The sequence below is a fragment of the Dendrobates tinctorius genome, unplaced genomic scaffold (genome assembly GCF_039654945.1).
Source record: "Dendrobates tinctorius isolate UK_male_01 unplaced genomic scaffold, ASM3965494v1 ptg000102l, whole genome shotgun sequence".
Classification (NCBI taxonomy): domain Eukaryota; kingdom Metazoa; phylum Chordata; class Amphibia; order Anura; family Dendrobatidae; genus Dendrobates; species Dendrobates tinctorius.
In genome coordinates this window covers 6,568,062-6,587,781 of record NW_027361770.1, presented here as the reverse complement: position 1 = coordinate 6,587,781, position 19,720 = coordinate 6,568,062, and the positions used below count along the sequence as shown (strand labels likewise).

General features: G+C 45.6%; 1 protein-coding gene and 1 long non-coding RNA gene across 5 annotated transcripts in view; one reads left to right on the top strand and one right to left on the bottom strand.

Annotated features, from left to right (window-relative positions):
• COL15A1 (collagen type XV alpha 1 chain) overlaps positions 1 to 19,720 on the top strand; it is a 1,161,047-nt gene that overhangs the window by 919,118 nt on the left and 222,209 nt on the right. For all 4 annotated transcript variants that reach the window (XM_073587711.1, XM_073587710.1, XM_073587708.1 and 1 more), the window contains one exon: positions 18,270 to 18,353. In XM_073587711.1, coding sequence (XP_073443812.1) covers positions 18,270 to 18,353 — 84 coding nt within the window. The remainder of the gene's footprint in view (positions 1 to 18,269; positions 18,354 to 19,720) is intronic.
• Positions 12 to 19,004, bottom strand: LOC141099718 (uncharacterized). The gene is made up of 4 exons (XR_012234507.1): positions 18,910 to 19,004; positions 18,717 to 18,816; positions 18,563 to 18,630; positions 12 to 541 (listed from the first exon to the last, which is right to left on the bottom strand). It is a non-coding gene; the product is annotated as an uncharacterized lncRNA (long non-coding RNA).

Genomic DNA, 19,720 nt, shown 5'->3' with positions numbered 1-19,720 from the left:
ACCTGCCATTGTAAACCCTTGGATACCCATTGATTCCATTGCTGCCACTTTATTTTTCTACACCCTTCAAATACATTCCTTTTGATAGAGCACCTATCATTGTAGCATTCAACAGTATGCAAAAAAAAAAAAAACGTAATGAGAGACATTATAACCAACAGTATAACCAATAATGCTGCTCTACTGTATGGCATACGATTCTGCAAAATGTTTACTTGTAAAACACTTTTTAAACAAATCACAATTTTGTGCAATGCGATGATAAGCTATAACTTTGAGACCTTTGACATTTTATCAACAATTTTACCCAGTGCCACGAAAATGATTGTCATGGAGATGGGCATGGCAACACCTGCTCTTCAAATTAATCTTCACCTTATGCCACAAATTTTACTTCAGTCTCCAGTCTCATAGGAATGGGCTGTTTTATTTTGTTAGTTTTGTTTTTCATTTCGTTTTCATTTTTGCTGTTTTTATTCTCTTCATTTTTGCTGGATGAGTTGCAGCTTTAAATGTCACTTTTTACTTCCCCAATAATAGGCTGAAAAACAAAAAGAAAATTCCAAGTGGTGTGTTATGGTGAAAGAACAAATAATTCCACCATTGTTTTTGGAACCCCTTAACGACCGCCAATACGCCTTTTTAACGGCAGCAGTTAAGGGTATTTATTCCTCAGAGGAATTTCTCTGGGGTCTCAGCTACCGGGGGTAGCTAAGACCCCAGTGAACACGATTCAGGTCAGTTTTTACTGACCCCAGTGTTTCGATCGCCGTTATTAACAGAATAACGGCTACCACAAAAAAAAGTCAGATTTTCCAATTAATTTCTCTCTCCTCTGATGTGATCACACTTCAGAGGAGAGAAAAATGGGGTCCGCTGATCCCCCCGGTACCTCCAGTGTCCCTGGATCCTCCTGCATACCCCCATGGTGTCCCCCGGCCGGCAGTGTCTTCTTCCAGGAAGAAAATGGCGGGCGCATACGCAGTACACCCGCCAAGATCTGCTGGCCGGCACCTAGCAACAATAGGAAATTTTTCCTATTTGTTCATTTTGATCATTGTGATAGACCCTATCAAGGTGATCAAAATAAAAAGAAAATAGTGAATCAAACCCCCTTTATCTCCCCCTTAGTAAGGTAAAAATAATACAATAAAAAATGTATTTCCATTTTTCCATTAGGGCTAGGGCTAGGGTTATGTTTGGGGCTAGAGCTAGGGCTAGGGTTGTGTAAGGGTTATGGTTGGGGCTAGGGTTAGGGTTGTGCTAAAGTTAGGGTTGGAGCCAGGGTTAGGATTGTGGTTATGGTTGGGATTATGATTATGGTTGGGATTATGCTTAGGAGTGTGTTAGGGTTAGGGTTATGTTAGGGTTGGGATTAGGGTTAGGGGTGTGTTGGGGTTAGGACTGTGGTTAGGGTTGGGATTATTAGGGGTATGTTGGGTTAAGGTTGGAGATAGAATTGGGAGGGTTCCACTGTTTAGGTACATCAAGGTGTCTCCAAAAGCGACAAGGCGCCACCATTGATTCCAACCAGTTTTGAATTCAAAAAGTCAAACTGTACTCCCTCCCTTCTGAGCCCTGCCATGCCCACAAAAAGTGGCTTTCCCCCTACATACGGGATATTGGCGTACTTAGGAGAAATTGCACAACAAATTTTGTGATCCATTTTCTCCTGATACCCTTTGAACCAAGTTTTTTTTATTTTCACAAATAGCTTTTTTGTGAAAAAAGTAAAATTCTTTAGTTCTCATGAAGCACCTGAAGGGTTAATAAACTGCTTGATGTGGTTTTGCGCACCTTGTGGGGGTGCAGTTTTTAGAATGGTGTCACTTTTGGGTATTTTCTGTTATATTGACCCCCCAAACTCATTTCAAATGTGAGGAGGTCCCTAAAAAATAGTTTTGTAAATTTTGTTGGAAAAATGAGAAAATCGCTAGTCAACTTTTAACCCTTTTACCATCCTAACAAAAAAAAATTGTTTCCAAAATTGCTCTGGTGTAAAGTTGCCATGTGGGAAATGTTATTTATTAACTATTTTGTGTGGCACCACTCTCTTAAGGGTACAAAAATTTAAAGTTTGAAAATTGCAAAATTTTCAAAATATTTGCCAAATATCCATTTTTTTAAAAAAATAAGCACACGTTATATCGAAGAAATTTTACCACTAACATAAAGGACAATATGTCTCAAAAGAACATTCTCAGAATCATTGGGATACTTTGAAGAGTTCCAGAGCTATAACTTCATAAAGTGACAGTGGTCATAATTGTAAAAATTGGCTTGGTCATTAAGTACCAAATTGGCTCTGTCACTAAGGAGTTAAAGTGATCTGGCAACATGATTCTTCTGGCCAGTACAATTAGGAGGATACCAAATGGATTTTTTTTTTATTTTATGGTTTATAATGTTTTTATTTGTATTAGTCCCCATAATTGACATGAATCTGCAATCGCTTGATCGCCAATATTTCAATAAAACAGAAATACTTCAGTCCCCACACACAGTATAGTATGCTGCCACTCACAGCCCCTCTGCAAACCATATATTCCCATAGCTCTCTATATAGTATGATCTCACATAGATTATGCTGGCCCCCACAGGCCCCACATACACAGTATTATGGCTCCTACAACTGCTGACTCATAAAATAAATAAACACTATATACACAGCTAATCCTGGTGCGTCTGCAGAAAAATTATCATCAAGCAATATGTGTCATCGCTCTGACATCCTGTACCTGCTGCCGTTCTGTTCATGATGATACAGGAAAGGCCGGAGTCAGACGCAACATTTAAAAAAATCGGTCCGATTTTGTCATGCGGTAATCGCACAACTGTTTTCCATATGTAGATCTGTATGTAATCCGTTTTAAATGCAATGATGCGATTTTCTCGCATCTAAGCGTCCGTGTGACATCCATATGACGAGATTTTCTCGCCGGCTTGCAAAATGGACATATATTGGATTCCAATCACCACAATCGAAAGAATAGATATATAAACATAGAATACATATATACTGTATATGTCCAGTGACCATGGGCGACTGCATGCCAAACAGTTCATTAGCGTTCATAGAACCTCAAAACGACCAACAGTTATATCCCCATGTCGGGGGTTACCTTGCAGGAGCTCCTGCACCAGATGCCAACTCTTTGTTAGTCCTCTCTCTCAGGGAAGCTGCCGAACTGGGATCACCATCCCGGACAATGCCTTGCTCACCAGGCCACCTGACAGTCCAGATCCACAGATGGGCAGTAGCTCCCCCAATGCGGTGCCATCACTGACTCTGCAAACACACGTGGCCTGTCTGTGTGCTATTGAGGACGTCCGTCCCCACTTTGGAACCGTCCAACACACAGGCCTCACCGGGTGCTATTCAGCGATCCAACCCTCCTCCCAGGGTCTCCCAACACACCAGCCACCAGGTCCAGGGCCTCAGCGGGTGCTATTTAGGACATCTGTCCCCTCCTTAGACTGTCCAACACTCACGCCTCACCAGGTCCAAGGTCGCAGCATGTGCTCCAGGTATCCGATTCTTCTCCCAGAATCTCCCATCACTGACCCTCCAGGACCTTGCACCCTGAACCATTCAGGTACACACTCTCTCTCCTGTGACCAGACCTCAGGCACATTATATGGTACATACCATGCCCACAGCTGAGGTAAAGATCACATGGTCATGACCTCAATGCAGGTCCTTTTAACACACCCAGCCATACACACACAGGCTTTACATTGGGCGTTCAGACACATGCCTCTGGGTGGGTTTGTAGGTGACTGGTCCCACCCATCTCACCAAGTCACCTGGAAGCTTCCCTGATACACAACAACAAATCCTCAGCAGTATATCTCTGCTGATTAATACACGTTCCAGCTTCCATCACAAGGCACCCACCCTTGTGATACATATCGGCCATTTACAATCCTGCCGCTCACCATTTCCCCATCACAATAAAGGAAACGCCTGCATGCATGTCCTGGGAAGCCCATACAGCACCCCATAGCTGTCACAGGGGTCACTGCATCACAATATATATATAACCCCCCGTCTCACGTCAATCATCCAAGGTGCAAGTGTGACAGTTTGCACAGGCCATGGCCCCGCTGAGTCCCATGTCCTTCCGCTAGCAGAGCGTCATGAACTTGTGTCCTGCCAGTATGAGCAATCAGAAGAATTTGTTCCACCCTGCGTGGTTCTGATTGTTGAGACTTCTGAACCAATCATAGTCTCTAAGGCTATCTATGAGCAACTTCTGGCCTATGAGGGCACGACCCAGCAGACCCGCCTAGGTTCTATGGGAATCCTATTGAGTGCCAAGGGTTCCTGAAAAAGTGCTTGCGCTATATCCTGCAGAATGCAGCTTGTTTCCCCTCTGACCGGGTCAAGGTGGGATACATCGTGTCCTACCTAGCTGGAGATGCTTTATTATGGATCTGTCCCCTCTGGGAAGCAAGGGACACTGTCATCCTGAGCATGGGGGCCTTCCTGGTGGCCTTCCGTAAAGTCTTTGACATGCCTCGGCCAGCTGCTCCTGAAAAGTCTTCCCCTCCAAGCTTCCAGAGACAGACCAGACAAGAGGAACCTGTGGGTGAATCGTCTCATCTGTCTATGACCGTCCATCACTCACCTATTCCACAGTCTGCCAATGAGGCCTCCCGTGCAAGATCCAAGAGGTCTAATAAAAAGAGGCTGGCAAAGTTGCAGCCGGAATCTGGTCTTTTGAAAGAACATCCTGGCGGTCTCTGCCCTGTGAATCCTGCACTCCAGAACCCTGGGCCAGTAGGAGAGGCTGCCCTTGGTGAGAGTACTCCCTCTCCATTAAAATCTATGACTGTTTTGTTGCCTTCTCGGAGCGTTGGTGTGTTCAAGCCACCAGCCATACAGAGTCAGTGTGTGATCTCCGTTCTCCAGCTCCAGAACCTGGCGTGGGCATTGTCTAAAGGTGGCCGAGCCCTCTTTGAGAACAGTCTAGTCCTGCAAGGACAACTAGAGCTCCAGGTTGGAGCTTTGTATACGAAGAAGTTCGTCTTCCACTTGCTGACTGGTATACCCATGGGTCATTCTGAACCAGAGATCCGTGTGCCCATTTATGTCTGGAGACCCAGCAAGGTACCGCGCTTGAACCAACCAAGTGACAAGAGGTGTCTGGTTCCCTTCCGTCGGATTCAGACAGCAAGGTTGTCTTCTTCGCCTGGTTTGCTAGTCGTCGAGTCAAGGTGTGATGACGTCTCCGAAGAGAGGGGAGCGGAGGCATTCTCTTCACACGTCTCCATCGACAATACCAGTGATCTGCTCCCAAGAGCATCCCTGCCTCTTGATTGTCTTCCCCAGGATAAAAGGCTAAAGATGGCTCCTGAGTGGATGCCCTCGGCTCCTCTATGGCCAGTAGGTGAAGGTCCCAAGACTGAGCACTACTCATCCTCTAACATGAAAGAGGTGGCCCAGTTTTTTCTGAGTAACTGGCTGAAGTGGCTCCCTGTATGTATGCCTCCAGCTTCCATATGGCAGGTGGATGAAGAGGTGGGAACAGTGGCCTATGTATCTCCATTTCTCACCCACCTGGAGAAGGTGGTCAAATTTTCTTTGGATAATGGGCTAAAGATGGACTCAGTGAAGGTGTTTTCAGTTTCCAGGTCAAGTCTGAAACTTCCAGGTCCCTGCTTTTTGTCAATCAGGAGGAGGAGGTCCAAGTCTTTGTACCCTCTGTGTTGGAAGCTGACCTCGTCGGGCACCAAGAAACTTGGCACTCTATGATACGTGATGGCACCCATACTCCACCCTACCTGAAGGATGTAGTGTCAGCCTGGACTGTGTTGGACTGTGTGTGGTCCCTTACTCCTTCTTCAGGTCATTCTGGCAGGCTTGAGAAAGAGGGGCTGTAAAGGGGGGTACTGTAACAACCCTGCTGGCATCGCTGCATGGCCTCCCATTTCCCACTCACCAACTTGCTCACTGCTCCAGGCCTTGCTGTGATTTCTGTATACTACCAGCTCCATGCTCTGTCCCTCTTATCTCCTGTCTGTTGTGTTCATGCTTCCTGACTTTGTGTATAGGGGGGCGGTGCCTGAACTCTCTGCTTCTTATGGAGTCAGGGTGCACCTGTCTAATGTGTCCCTGACCAATTACCTAGAGCCCTCTACTATATAGGCCTGCCCCACCCACTGGAACATTGCCTGTGCAAAGTCGAAACTCAATATCTTGCTACTGAGCCTGCCAGGTCCTCTCCTGTGTATCTCCTACTTCTCTGGAGGAATACTCCTAGCCTTGCTTAGTATTCTCTGTCTGCCCGCCAGGAGGCAGAATATCCTGGCCTCTGTGTCTCCGTCCTAGCTTTGTCTTACACCTAACCTTCCACCCTCCAGGAGGCAGCATTTCCTGGACCCTGTACCTTGTCTCGTGCTGTCTCCCTGTCTGAACTCTGTCTTTCCTTGTGTCCTTTCTGTCTGTGCTCTGCACCCTTGCAGGCCCTGTCTGTGCTCTGCACCCTTGCAGGCCCTGTCTGTGCTCTGCACCCTTGCAGGCCCTGTCTGTGCTCTGCACCCTTGCAGGCCCTGTCTGTGCTCTGCACCCTTGCAGGCCCTGTCTGTGCTCTGCACCCTTGCAGGCCCTGTCTGTGCTCTGCACCCTTGAAAGCCCTGTCTGTGCTCTGCACCCTTGAAAGCCCTGTCTGTGCTCTGCACCCTTGAAAGCCCTGTCTGTGCTCTGCACCCTTGAAAGCCCTGTCTGTGCTCTGCACCCTTGAAAGCCCTGTCTGTGCTCTGCACCCTTGAAAGCCCTGTCTGTGCTCTGCACCCTTGAAAGCCCTGTCTGTGCTCTGCACCCTTGAAAGCCCTGTCTGTGCTCTGCACCCTTGAAAGCCCTGTCTGTGCTCTGCACCCTTGAAAGCCCTGTCTGTGCTCTGCACCCTTGAAAGCCCTGTCTGTGCTCTGCACCCTTGAAAGCCCTGTCTGTGCTCTGCACCCTTGCAGGCACTGTCTGTGCTCTGCACCCTTGCAGGCCCTGTCTGTGCTCTGCACCCTTGCAGGCCCTGTCTGTGCTCTGCACCCTTGCAGGCCCTGTCTGTGCTCTGCACCCTTGCAAGCCCTGTCTGTGCTCTGCACCCTTGCAAGCCCTGTCTGTGCTCTGCACCCTTGCAAGCCCTGTCTGTGCTCTGCACCCTTGCAAGCCCTGTCTGTGCTCTGCACCCTTGAAAGCCCTGTCTGTGCTCTGCACCCTTGAAAGCACTGTCTGTGCTCTGCACCCTTGAAAGCACTGTCTGTGCTCTGTACCCTTGCAAGCCCTGTGTGTGTGTGTGTGTGTGTGTGTGTGTGTGTGTGTGTGTGTGTGTGTGAAATTTGGGACATGTAGGTGTTAAATTAATGGGTAAATTCGTTGTAAAAAATTATGTGAGCTCCGGCGGTATTTTCTCCGCCAGAGAGGGAAAGCCAGTGAGTGAGGGCAGATATTAATAGCCAAGAGAGGGAGCATTGTTTTTGGCCCCTGTGTGGCTAAAAAAAATCTACCCCCCAGCCACCCCAGGAAAGGCGCTTCTATAAGATGCGCCTTTTCTGGCACTTAGCCTCTCTATTCCCATTGCCTTTAGCAGTGGCTCATGAGTGAATAAAAGGGGCTAATGTCACCTTGCTATTGAAAAGGTGACATTAAGCCCGGTTAATAATGGAGAGGAGTCAATAAGACACTTATCCATTATTAATTCTATAGTAGTAAAGGGTTAAAAAATACAGACAGACATTAATTACAAATTATTTTAATGAAATAATTACACAAAGTTTTTAACCAAATTTATTAGTCTGCTAATCCAACTGAATCCCTTGTTCTCCTATAAAAAGAAACGACAATATCCATACCTCTCTACCGTTCAATCAGGTCCCCCACTGCAATCCATCACAAGGGGTTAACCAGTTTACAACGGGGACCGAAGCTAATGCTACACATTGACACACTACATAAGGATAGTAAGCCTCAAAAGGTCATTGCTAAAGAATCTGGCTGTTCATAGTGCTGTATCCAAGCATATTAATGGAAAGTTGAGTGTAAGGAAAAAGTGTGGTAGAAAAAGATGCACAAGCAACCGGGATAACCGCAGCCTTGAGAGGATTGTTAAGAAAAGGCCATTCAAAAATTTGAGGGAGATTCATAAGAATTGACTGCTGCTGGAGTCATTTCTTCAAGAACCACCACACACACCTCTTATCCAGGACATGGGCTAGAAGTATCACATTCCTTGTGTCAATCCACTCATGACTAGTGTTGAGCATTCCGATACCGCAAGTATCGGCTATCGGCCGATACTTGCTGTATCGGAATTCCGATACCGACTTCCGATATTTTTTCAATATCGGAATTCGGCATCGGAATCGGAAGTTCAAAGTTGATTGACAGCCTGACGTCATCATGATGCGCGGTGTGTGCGCATCATGATGCGCCGTCATTTCGGGCCTTCCGGGGGGCTGTGTGGACTGCCCGGGGTCTGTACCGGCCTGCCGGGGGGCTGTGCCGGCCTGCCGGTGGTCTGTGCACCCTGTGGGGGTCTGTACCGGCCTGCCGGGGGGCTGTGCTGGCCTGCCGGTGGTCTGTGCACCCTGTGGGGGTCTGTACCGGCCTGCCGGGGGGCTGTGCCGGCCTGCCGGGGGGCTGTGCTGATGTCCGGGGGTCTGTGTAAGCATCGTCCGATGGGACTACAAGTCCCATCTGGCGATGCCTGCTACCATGACAGTGATTGACACATTAGCCAATGATGGGACAGTAGTAGTCCCATCATCCGGCTAATGTGTTAAATGTTAAAAAAAGAAAAAAAAAAAAAAAAAAATACTACATACATACTACATGCATGCTACATACATGCTACATACATACTACATACATACTACATGCTACATACATACTACATGCTACATACATACTACATGCTACATACATACTACATGCTACATACATACTACATGCTACATACATACTACATGCTACATACATACATACTACATGCTACATACATACTACATATATACTACATACATACTACATATATACTACATACATGCTACATACATACTGCATGCTACATACATACTACATACATGCTACATACATCCTACATGCATGCTACATACATACTACATGCATGCTACATACATACTACATATATACTACATGCATGCTACATACATACTACATGCATGCTACATACATACTACATATATACTACATGCATGCTACATACATACTACATGCTACATACATACCACATACATGCTACATACATGCTACATACATCCTACATGCATGCTACATACATACTACATGCATGCTACATACATACTACATATATACTACATGCATGCTACATACATACTACATGCATGCTACATACATACTACATATATACTACATGCATGCTACATACATACTACATGCTACATACATACCACATACATGCTACATACATGCTACATACATGCTACATACATACTACATACATACTACATGCTACATACATACCACATACATACTACATACATACTACATACATGCTACATACATGCTACATACATGCTACATATATACTACATGCATGCTACATACATACTACATGCTACATACATACCACATACATACTACATACATGCTACATATATACTACATGCATGCTACATACATACTACATATATACTACATGCATGCTACATACATACTGCATGCTACATGCATGCTACATACATACTACATGCTACATACATACCACATATATACTACATACATACAATACATTCATACAATACATACATAGACATACAGTACATATAACACAGAGTAACATACTTACCAATACTTGTCACATTGTTCCCCGAAGCCATTGTCTTTTCCGGAATAAATATTAACATAACAAACCACAAAAATACTCACCCACGATCCGAAGCAGTCCACGAGTGTGTCCCACGACGATCTTGGGTAGAGAACTGCAGCATCAGATGATGCTGCCGTTCTCTACGGGCTGCAGGAATCCAATGACGGAAGGTAGGTATCCTTCCGCACTGTATTCCTCCACCACTTAAAAAAAAAAAAGTCCCTAGTCTCACTTTATGCCATTGCTGCGTGGGAAATTCCCACACAGCAATGGCATAAAGTGAGACTAGGGACTTTTTTTTTTTTAAGTGGCGGAGGAATACAGTGCGGAAGGATACCTACCTTCCGTCATTGGATTCCTGCAGCCCGTAGAGAACGGCAGCATCAGCTGATGCTGCCGTTCTCTACCCAAGATCGTTGTGGGACACACTCGTGGACTGCTTCGGATCGTGGGTGAGTATTTTTGTGGTTTGTTATGTTAATATTTATTCCGGAAAAGACAATGGCTTCAGGGAACAATGTGACAAGTATTGGTAAGTATGTTACTCTATGTTATATGTACTGTATGTCTATGTATGTATTGTATGAATGTATTGTATGTATGTAGTATATATGTGGTATGTATGTAGTATGTATGTAGCATGTATGTAGCATGCAGTATGTATGTAGCATGCATGTAGTATATATGTAGTATGTATGTGGTATGTATGTAGCATGTAGTATGTATGTAGTATGTATGTGTTATGTATGTAGCATGCATGTAGTATGTATGTAGTATGTATGTAGTATGTATGTGGTATGTATGTAGCATGCATGTAGTATGTATGTAGTATATGTGGTATGTATGTAGCATGTAGTATGTATGTAGCATGCAGTATGTATGTAGCATGCATGTAGTATATATGTAGTATGTATGTAGTATATATGTAGTATGTATGTTGCATGTAGTATTTATGTAGTATGAATGTAGCATGTATGTAGTATGCATGTTGTATGTATGTAGCATGCATGTAGTATATATGTAGTATGTATGTAGTATTTATGTAGTATGAATGTAGCATGTATGTAGTATGTAGTATGAATGTAGCATGTATGTAGTATGCATGTTGTATGTATGTAGCATTTATGTAGCATGTAATTTTTTTTTTTTTTTTTTTACATTCAACACATTAGCCGGATGATGGGACTACTACTGTCCCATCATTGGCTAATGTGTCAATCACTGTCATGGTAGCAGGCATCGCCCGATGGGACTTGTAGTCCCATCGGACGATGCCTGCACAGACCCCCGAAGCCTGCACAGACCACCGGCAGGCCGGCACAGCCCCCCGGCAGGCCGGCACAGCCCCCCGGAGCCTGCACAGACCACCGGCAGGCCGGCACAGCCCCCCGGCAGGCCGGCACAGCCCACCGGCAGGCCGGCACAGCCCACCGGCAGGCCGGCACAGCCCACCGGCAGGCCGGCACAGCCCACCGGAGCCTGCACAGACCACCGGCAGGCCGGCACAGCCCCCCGGCAGGCCGGCACAGACCACCGGAGCCTGCACAGACCCCCTGGCAGGCCGGCACAGCCCCCCGAAAGGCCCGTACAGACCCCAGAGAGGCTGTACAAGGCAAAAACAGGGTTTTTCTTATTCCGATACCGGAAGTCCCATAGACTTGAATGGGACTTCCGGTATCGGAATCGGCGATACCGATACTTTTTTTAAAGATCGGCCGATCCATTCCGATCCGATACTTTGAAGTATCGGACGGTATCGCTCAACTCTACTCATGACCAATAGACAATGCAAGAGGTGTCTTACCTGGGCCAAGGCGAAAAAGAACTGGACTGTTGCTCAGTGGTCCAAGATGTTTTCAGATGAAAGTAAATTTTGCATTTCATTTGGAAATCAAGGTCTCAGAGTCTGGAGGAAGAGCGGAAAGACACACAATCCAAGCTGCTTGAGGTCTAGTGTGAAGTTTCCACAATCAGTGATGGTTTGGGGAGCCATGTCATCTGTTGGGGTAGATCCACTGTGTTTTATCAAGACCTAAGTCAGTGCAGCCATCTACCAGGAAATTTTAGAGCATTTCATGCTTCCCTCTGCTGACAAGCTTTTTGGAGATAGAAATTTCATTCTCCAGCCGGACTTGGCACCTGTCCACACTGCCAAACATACCAATACCTGGTTTAACCCCTTCACCCCCAAGGGTGGTTTGCACGTTCATGACCGAGCCAATTTTTACAATTCTGACCACTGTCCCTTTATGAGGTTATAACTCTGGAACGCTTCAACGGATCTAGGCGATTCTGAGAGTGTTTTCTCGTGACATATTGTACTTCACTTTAGTGGTAAAATTTTTTCGCTATAACTTGCGTTTATTTATGAAAAAAACAGAAATATGGCAAAAATTTTGAAAATTTTGCAATTTTCAAACTTTGAATTTGTATGCCCTTAAAACAGAGAAATATGTGACACAAAATAGTTACTAAATAACATTTCCCACATGTCTACTTTACATCAGCACAATTTGGGAAACAACATTTTTTTTTGTTAGGAAGTTATAAGGGTTAAAATTTGACAAGCGATTTCTAATTTTTACAACAAAACTTACAAAACCATTTTTTTTAGGGACCACCTCACATTTGAAGTCACTTTGAGGGGTCTATATGGCAGAAAATACCCAAAAGTCACACCATTCTAAAAACTGCACCCCTGAAGCTACTCAAAACTACATTCAAGAAGATTATTAACCCTTCAGGTGCTTCACAGGAGCAGAAGCAACGTGGAAGGAAAAAATGAACATTTAACTTTTTAGTCACAAAAATAATATTTTAGCAACAATTTTTTTATTTTCCCAAGGGTAACAGGAGAAATTGGACCCCAAAAGTTGTTGTCAAATTTGTCCTGAGTACGCTGATACCCAATATATGGGGGGGGGGAACCACTGTTTGGGCACATGGCAGGGCTCAGAAGGGAAGGAGCCCCGTTTGACTTTTTCAACCTAAAATTGGCTGGAATTGATATCGGACGCCATGTCGCGTTTGACGAGTGTCTGATGTGCCTAAACAGTGGAAACCCCCCACAAGTGACCCCATTTTGGAAACTAGACCCCCTAAGGAACTTATCTAGATGTGTGGTGACCACTTTGAACCCCCAAGGGCTTCACAGAAGTTTATAACACCCGGGCGTGAAAATAAAAAATCATATTTTTTCCACAAACATGATCATTTAGTCCCCAATATTTTGTTTTCCCAAGGGTAACAGGAGAAATTGGACCCCAAAGGTTGTTGACAAATTTGTCCTGAGTACGCTGATACCCAATATGTGGGGGGGAACCACTGTTTAGGCTCATGGCAGGGCTCAGAAGGGAAGGAGCCCCGTTTGACTTTTTCAACCTAAAATTGGCTGGAATTGAGATCGGACGCCATGTCACGTTTGACGAGCGTCTGATGTGCCTAAACAGTGGAAACCCCCCACAAGTGACCCCATTTTGGAAACTAGACCCCCTAAGGAACTTATCTAGATGTGTGGTGACCACTTTGAACCCCCAAGGGCTTCACTAAAGATTATAATGCCCAGGCGTGAAAATATAAAATCCTGTTTTGTTCCCACATAAATGATCATTTAGTCCCCAATTTTTAATTTTCCCAAGAGTAACAGGAGAAATTGGACCCCAAAAGTTATTGACCAATTTGTCCTGAGTCCCCTGATACCCCACATGTGGGAGAAAACTACTGTTATGCACACGTCAGGGCTCGAAAGGGAAGTAATGACGTTTTGGAAAGCAGACTTTGATGGAATGGTCTGCGGGCGTCATGTTCCATTTGCAGAGCCCTTGATGTTCCTAAACAGTAGAAACCCCCCATAAGTGACCCCATTTTGGAAACTAGACCCCCTAAGGAACTTATCTAGATGTGTGGTGACCACTTTGAACCCCCAAGTGTTTCACTAAAGATTATAATGCCCAGGCGTGAAAATATAAAATCCTGTTTTGTTCCCACATAAATGATCATTTAGTCCCCAATTTTTAATTTTCCCAAGAGTAACAGGAGAAATTGGACCCCAAAAGTCGTTGTCCAATTTGTCCTGGGTACTCTGGTACCCCACATGTGGGAAAAAACTGTTTAGGCACACGTTGGGGCTCGAAAGGGAAGTAGTGTTGTTTTGGAATGCAGACTTTGATGGTCTGCTGGCGTCATGTTCCATTTGCAGAGTCCCTGATGTGCCTAAACAGGAAAAAAACCCACATATGACATCATTTTGGATACTAGACCCCCAAAGAACAAATCTAGATGTGCCCCCAACTAATCTAATGTAAATTAGTAGTGCATGGAGGTGTGGTACAATTTGAAGCAATCCTTCATGCACAGGCCAGGTTTTTCGGGGCAGGTGTCGCACTGGTAAATGGTGTCCCTGCGTATTCCTTTTTTGTAACACACTCGACACCTTTTTTGCGGCTTACCTTTTCTTGGGGTTGGCGGGACCACCCCCGGAAAATGCTGACCTGGGACAATACGAGCACCTTCAGTTCCTGAAGTACTGGGGCCCGCTCCTTCCTGAGCGCCAAACATCATGGCCTTAACCACTACCTCCTGGAAATGAAGGTACGACGTATCGCTGGGGCATGCACATTGTGACAGCAGGAATGCGTTGAGCATTGCCATTTGGACGATGTGCACGGCCAGCTTTTTGTACCACACCTTGGCCTTCCTCAATGCATTGTACGGTTGGAGGAGTTGATCGGAGAGATCAACTCCCCCCATTTTTTTGTTGTACCCCACTACACATGTCGGTTTGAGGACCTGTGTAGAGGTACCCCGTACAGTGCAGAGGGTACTGCCATCACCGTGTATGGTGGTCAAGAGATGGACATCTCTCTTGTCCTTGTACTTGACCACCAGCAGGTGGTCGCTACATTGGGCTCTGCTCTCACCTTTTCGGAGCATCTGCCCAAGTAGCGTCTTCGGGAGGCCTCTCTGATTTTTGCGGACAGTACCGCAGGCTGCGGTACGTCGCTCAGAGAGGGATTTGTAGAGTGGAATGCTGGTATAAAAGTTATCAGTGTAGAGGTGATAACCTTTATCCAGCAGTGGGTGCACCAAATCCCACACAATTTTCCCACTCACTCCCAGGAAAGGAGGACACTCAGGGGGTTCAATCCGGGTGTCCTTCCCTTCGTAAACTCTAAACTTGTGGGTGTACCCTGAGGTACTCTCACACAACTTATAGAGTTTGATTCCGTACCTGGCCCTCTTACTGGGCAGGTATTGACGGAATCGCAGCCTTCCCTTGAAGTGAACCAAGGACTCATCCACGCAGATGTCCCTTTGGGGCATGTACACTTCAGCAAACTTTTTGTTGAAGTGTTCGATGACCGGCCGAACTTTGAACAGACGGTCAAAGTTGGGGTCATCTTGTGCGGGACACTCTGCATTATCAGTATAATGCAGAAACTTGTGGATGGCCTCAAAACGCGTCCGGGCCATGACCATTCGGAACACTGGAGTGTTGTATAAAATATCAACACTCCAATATTGCCGAATTTCCGGCTTCTTCAGTATCCCCATATGGAGGACCAGGCCCCAAAACTGTGTCATTTCAACTGCGTCTACAGGAGACCAGTTTGAAAATGTTGAACGAGGGTTTTGCTCCAAAAATTGACGAGCGTACAAATTAGTTTGCTCCACCATGAGGTTAACAAAATCCTCAGAGAAAAAGACTTTGAAAAAGTCAATTTCTGTGAGGCCGGTGGTGTCAAACTTGATTCCTGATTCTGCCACAAAATCAGGAATCAGTGGCTCGTAATTTTCGGGGGGCGAGGTCCATACAGGGAGCACTGGGTCAGCTGCGGGCATGGTGGGCGCTGCCTCATCTTCTGTCCTGGAGCGTCTGCGTGGCGGTTCTGCAGGACCCGAGGAGGAAGATGAGGAGGGGGAAGAGGAAGAAGAAGAGGATGAAGAATCCGAAAAATAAAGAAAAGTCGGATCGTCATCCAAATCGCTATCAGTGTCGGAGGCAAGTATAGCATATGCCTCCTTCATTGCGCTGTATAGCGCTGTTGGGATGAATTTGATGACATTTTTGTGTAAATATGGTGCTTGGGTGTACACTTTATTGAAAACTGTATGTGTACGTGAGGGGGGGAGTGATTGGTGTAAACTTTCTGTAAAGAAAAAGCTGTGGAAAAAAGTCTACAACAGCAGGCCCTAGCTGATAAGTGTCACTTATCAAAACTAGGCTGCTGGATGTGCGCACGGGGTGGTGCAAGGGGGGGGGGGGAAAAAAAGGAAAACGGCAAACTCTGATAAGTGAACTGTGTCACTTATCCAAGTTTCGCAGCTGCGGGATGTGTGTACGGAGGGGCTAAGGAACAAAAAGCGAGCTCGAGTGTTGATCGGTGAACTGCGTCACCAATCAACGCTCGGCGGCTGCGCACGGAGGTGGCGCAAAAGTGGGGTGGAGGGGGGTAAAAATAGGGGGAAGGGGGATGGGGGGATTGGGGTGGATGAAGAGAGATTGGGCAGGGATCAACAGTTAGGGTTGTAGTTAGGTGGCACAAAGGGGGGTGAAAAAAATGAAAAACGGCAGGCACAAGCTTGGATAAGTGACGTGTGTCACTTATCCAACTTTTGCGGCTGCGAGATGTGTGTACGGAAGTGGCGCAAAGGGGGCTAAGGAAAAAAAAGCGAGCGCGAGTGTTGATCGGTGAACTGCGTCACCGATCAGCGCTCGCCGGCTGCGCACGGATGTGGTGCAAAAGTGGGTTGGGGGGATGAAGATTGATTGGGGGGATGAAGATAGATTGGGCAGGGGATCAGGGATCAATTAGCACTTACAATTGTAGTTTTCTTTCTTCTTCTTCTTTCTTCTGCAGGGATTGTGATGCTACAAGCTGTGGCACCACAATACCCAGCACAGGAGCTCTTGCTGCGTCCGACCTCTCTGCAGGAATCCTCAGCTAGAGTGAGGACCCCTGCAGACAGGTCAGACAGGTCAGAGGCAGGTCAGGGGGCAGGTCACAGAGCCGTCACATCGCTGCTGTGACCTGTCATTGGTGGGATCGAATGATTACATCGATCCCACCAATCCCTGATCTGCCTGGTGACCATGGCAACTGCCTAGAATCGGAGCTCACAGCTCCGATTACTAGGCAGGTCATGCCCAGGTCACCAGCAGGGCACAGAGCGGTCACATGGTGACCGCAGCTGTGCCCTGTGGTTGGCGCGATCGCCGATCTAATCGATCGCACCAGCCAACTCCTGCAGGCCCTGCTGGGCCTGCATCAGGCTCCAGCACGATCGGTGCTAATATAGCACCGATCCTGGCCGGTACTGGCAGGGCACAGCAGCGATATAGCGCCGCTGTGCACTGCGATTGGCGCGATCGATCAGATCGGTGATCACGCCAATCCGGGTGCTTTTTGCCGGTGCCTGGCGTTGCCAGGCACCGGCTCTAGGATCGAGTACATCGGTACTCGATCTCAGCCTAGGACATCATTGTTTCAGCCAAGCTGATTGGCTGAAACAATGAGAAACGCTGCGATTGGCTGTTCAGAATTGAACAGCCAATCACAGCGCTCTGGATGCCGGGGGGGCGGGATCGCAGCCCGGGATGCCGACGCCATCTTTTCTAAGGTGAGATGGCATCGGAATTTTAATGCGATCACCGCGACTTTAGTCGCGGTATCGCATTAAAGGGCCCGACGTACTATCTCGTCCACGGTCATACGGGCCCGGGTACCGTGGACGGGATAGTACGTCAGATGTCAGGAAGGGGTTAAAAACAACAGTATCACTGTGCTTGTTAGGCCAGCAAACTCGCCTGACCTTAACCCTATAGAGAATCTATGGGGTATTGTCAAGAGGAAGATTAGAGACACCAGACCCAACAATGCAGACAAGCTGAAGGCTGCTATCAAAGCAATCTGGGCTTCAATAACACCTCAGCAGTGCCACAGGCTGATCGCCTCCATGCCACACCGCATTGATGCAGTAATTGATGCAAAAGGAGCCCTGACCAAGTATTGAGTGCATTTACTGACCATAAATTTCAGGAGGCCAATATTTTGGATTTTAAAATCATTTTTCAAGCTGGTGTTATAAAGTATTCTAATTTACTGAGATAATGAGTTTTGGGTTTTCATTGGCTGTAAGCCATAATCATCAACATTAACAGAAATAAACACGTGAAATAGATCACTCTGTTTGTAATGACTATATAATGAGTTTCACTATTTGTATTGAAAAACTGAAATAAATTTACTTTTTGATGATATTCTAATTTAGTGAGAATCACATATATGACTAAGAAGCTAGTTTGATCAAATCTAGTTCATGGCATGAGATCTGGTAGCAAGTAACATATTGACCTGTATTCCAATATTTATTCTACATATACCTATGTTATGTTCATATAATGTCTTTTGCATTTACTAGGGAGAGAAGGGTGAAAAAGGTTATTCCAATGGTGGTTATTTCATGCAATCACCCCCTGGACCACCAGGGAGCCCTGGAGAAAGGGTAAGCATTTTTCTCTTAATATACCATAGGGATTTGTGCATGGAAAAGTATCAAGGCTCCATGAGGGATTCAGCAACATTTTTAAAACTGACAGGACAATGTCCTAGGAAAAGTAAAATATGATCTTCACCGCGCTATACTGAGAAGAAAGGATGTTTGCTTGATAATATAAATATGATTATAAATAACAAAAGGTCAGATGTACTCACTTTTGTGGGAGAAGGTGTTGAAATCTATTCATAGATCCATAGATAGACGATGTATTCAGCAGTAGATTCTAATGGGGTAATAATGATAGTTAGTACCCTATATCAGAATAGATAGATTGACATGCGAGCTGACTATTTGTATTTCGTTACTTACTAGGATCAACCAGGAATGAATGCCGGAGCTTGTCCGCTAGAGTAGTTAGTACCACGTGTAGTGGACTAGGAATCAACTTTGATTTTATTGAAACACTTTCCTGCAGTTGCAGAAACCAAATTGTGTAATTAAGAAAAAGGTTTCAGTATTCATGGATAAAATTTAGAATGCAGTATAATGTCATGGCATTTACCTGGTTAAACGTACTGCCTGTACATGGGACATAGGAACCTGGGTCCAACAAGTGACTGTAAGTAGCCTGGAGTGATTTAATTGTGAGCACAACTCTAAAAGGAAACAAAAAAGGAACAATTCTGGCTAATTAAGGTTCTGTTAAAGTGGTGTCCTCTGCACATTTGTGAATTATCACAGTTTACATGCTGCACACGGTGAGGGTTGTCTGGTGTCAACGCCGGCAAAGGTAGTCATGTGACAGTGAGTATGTGACAGCACACATCTGTTTAATGCGTTCCAACTCTGACCTCTGTTTTCATATGTGGATTTTATTAGACCCTTGATGGTTACATTGCTGATCCATCTGATGTAGATTGTGAGCCCCATCGGGGACAGTGATGATAATGTGTGCAAAACTGTAAAGCGATGCGGAATATGTTAGCGCTATATAATAATAAAGATTATTATTATTATTTTCTCTGCCTCTTTGACCAGAGACCGTTGCTATAGATGATCTCCATTCGTGAACTAGGCCATTGAATAAAGATCAGCACATAAAGTATATGGTGAAATTCAAACAATCAGCAAAATCGATAACCGCAGATCAGCCATGTAAGGCTCTTCGTGGGAATTTAGCCTTATTGAAAAAAAGCTGTGATGTGTTAGGCCAAGTTCCCATGATGAGTAGATGATGACTTGTTTTCTGCTGTATATATTTATTGCATATTACAGTCCCAGCGAAATGTATGGGATTTCTCAATCTCATGCCCACTGTATGTAAACTGGCCTGTGGTGCATGTTTGGAATCTACAACATGTCATTTTCTCTTT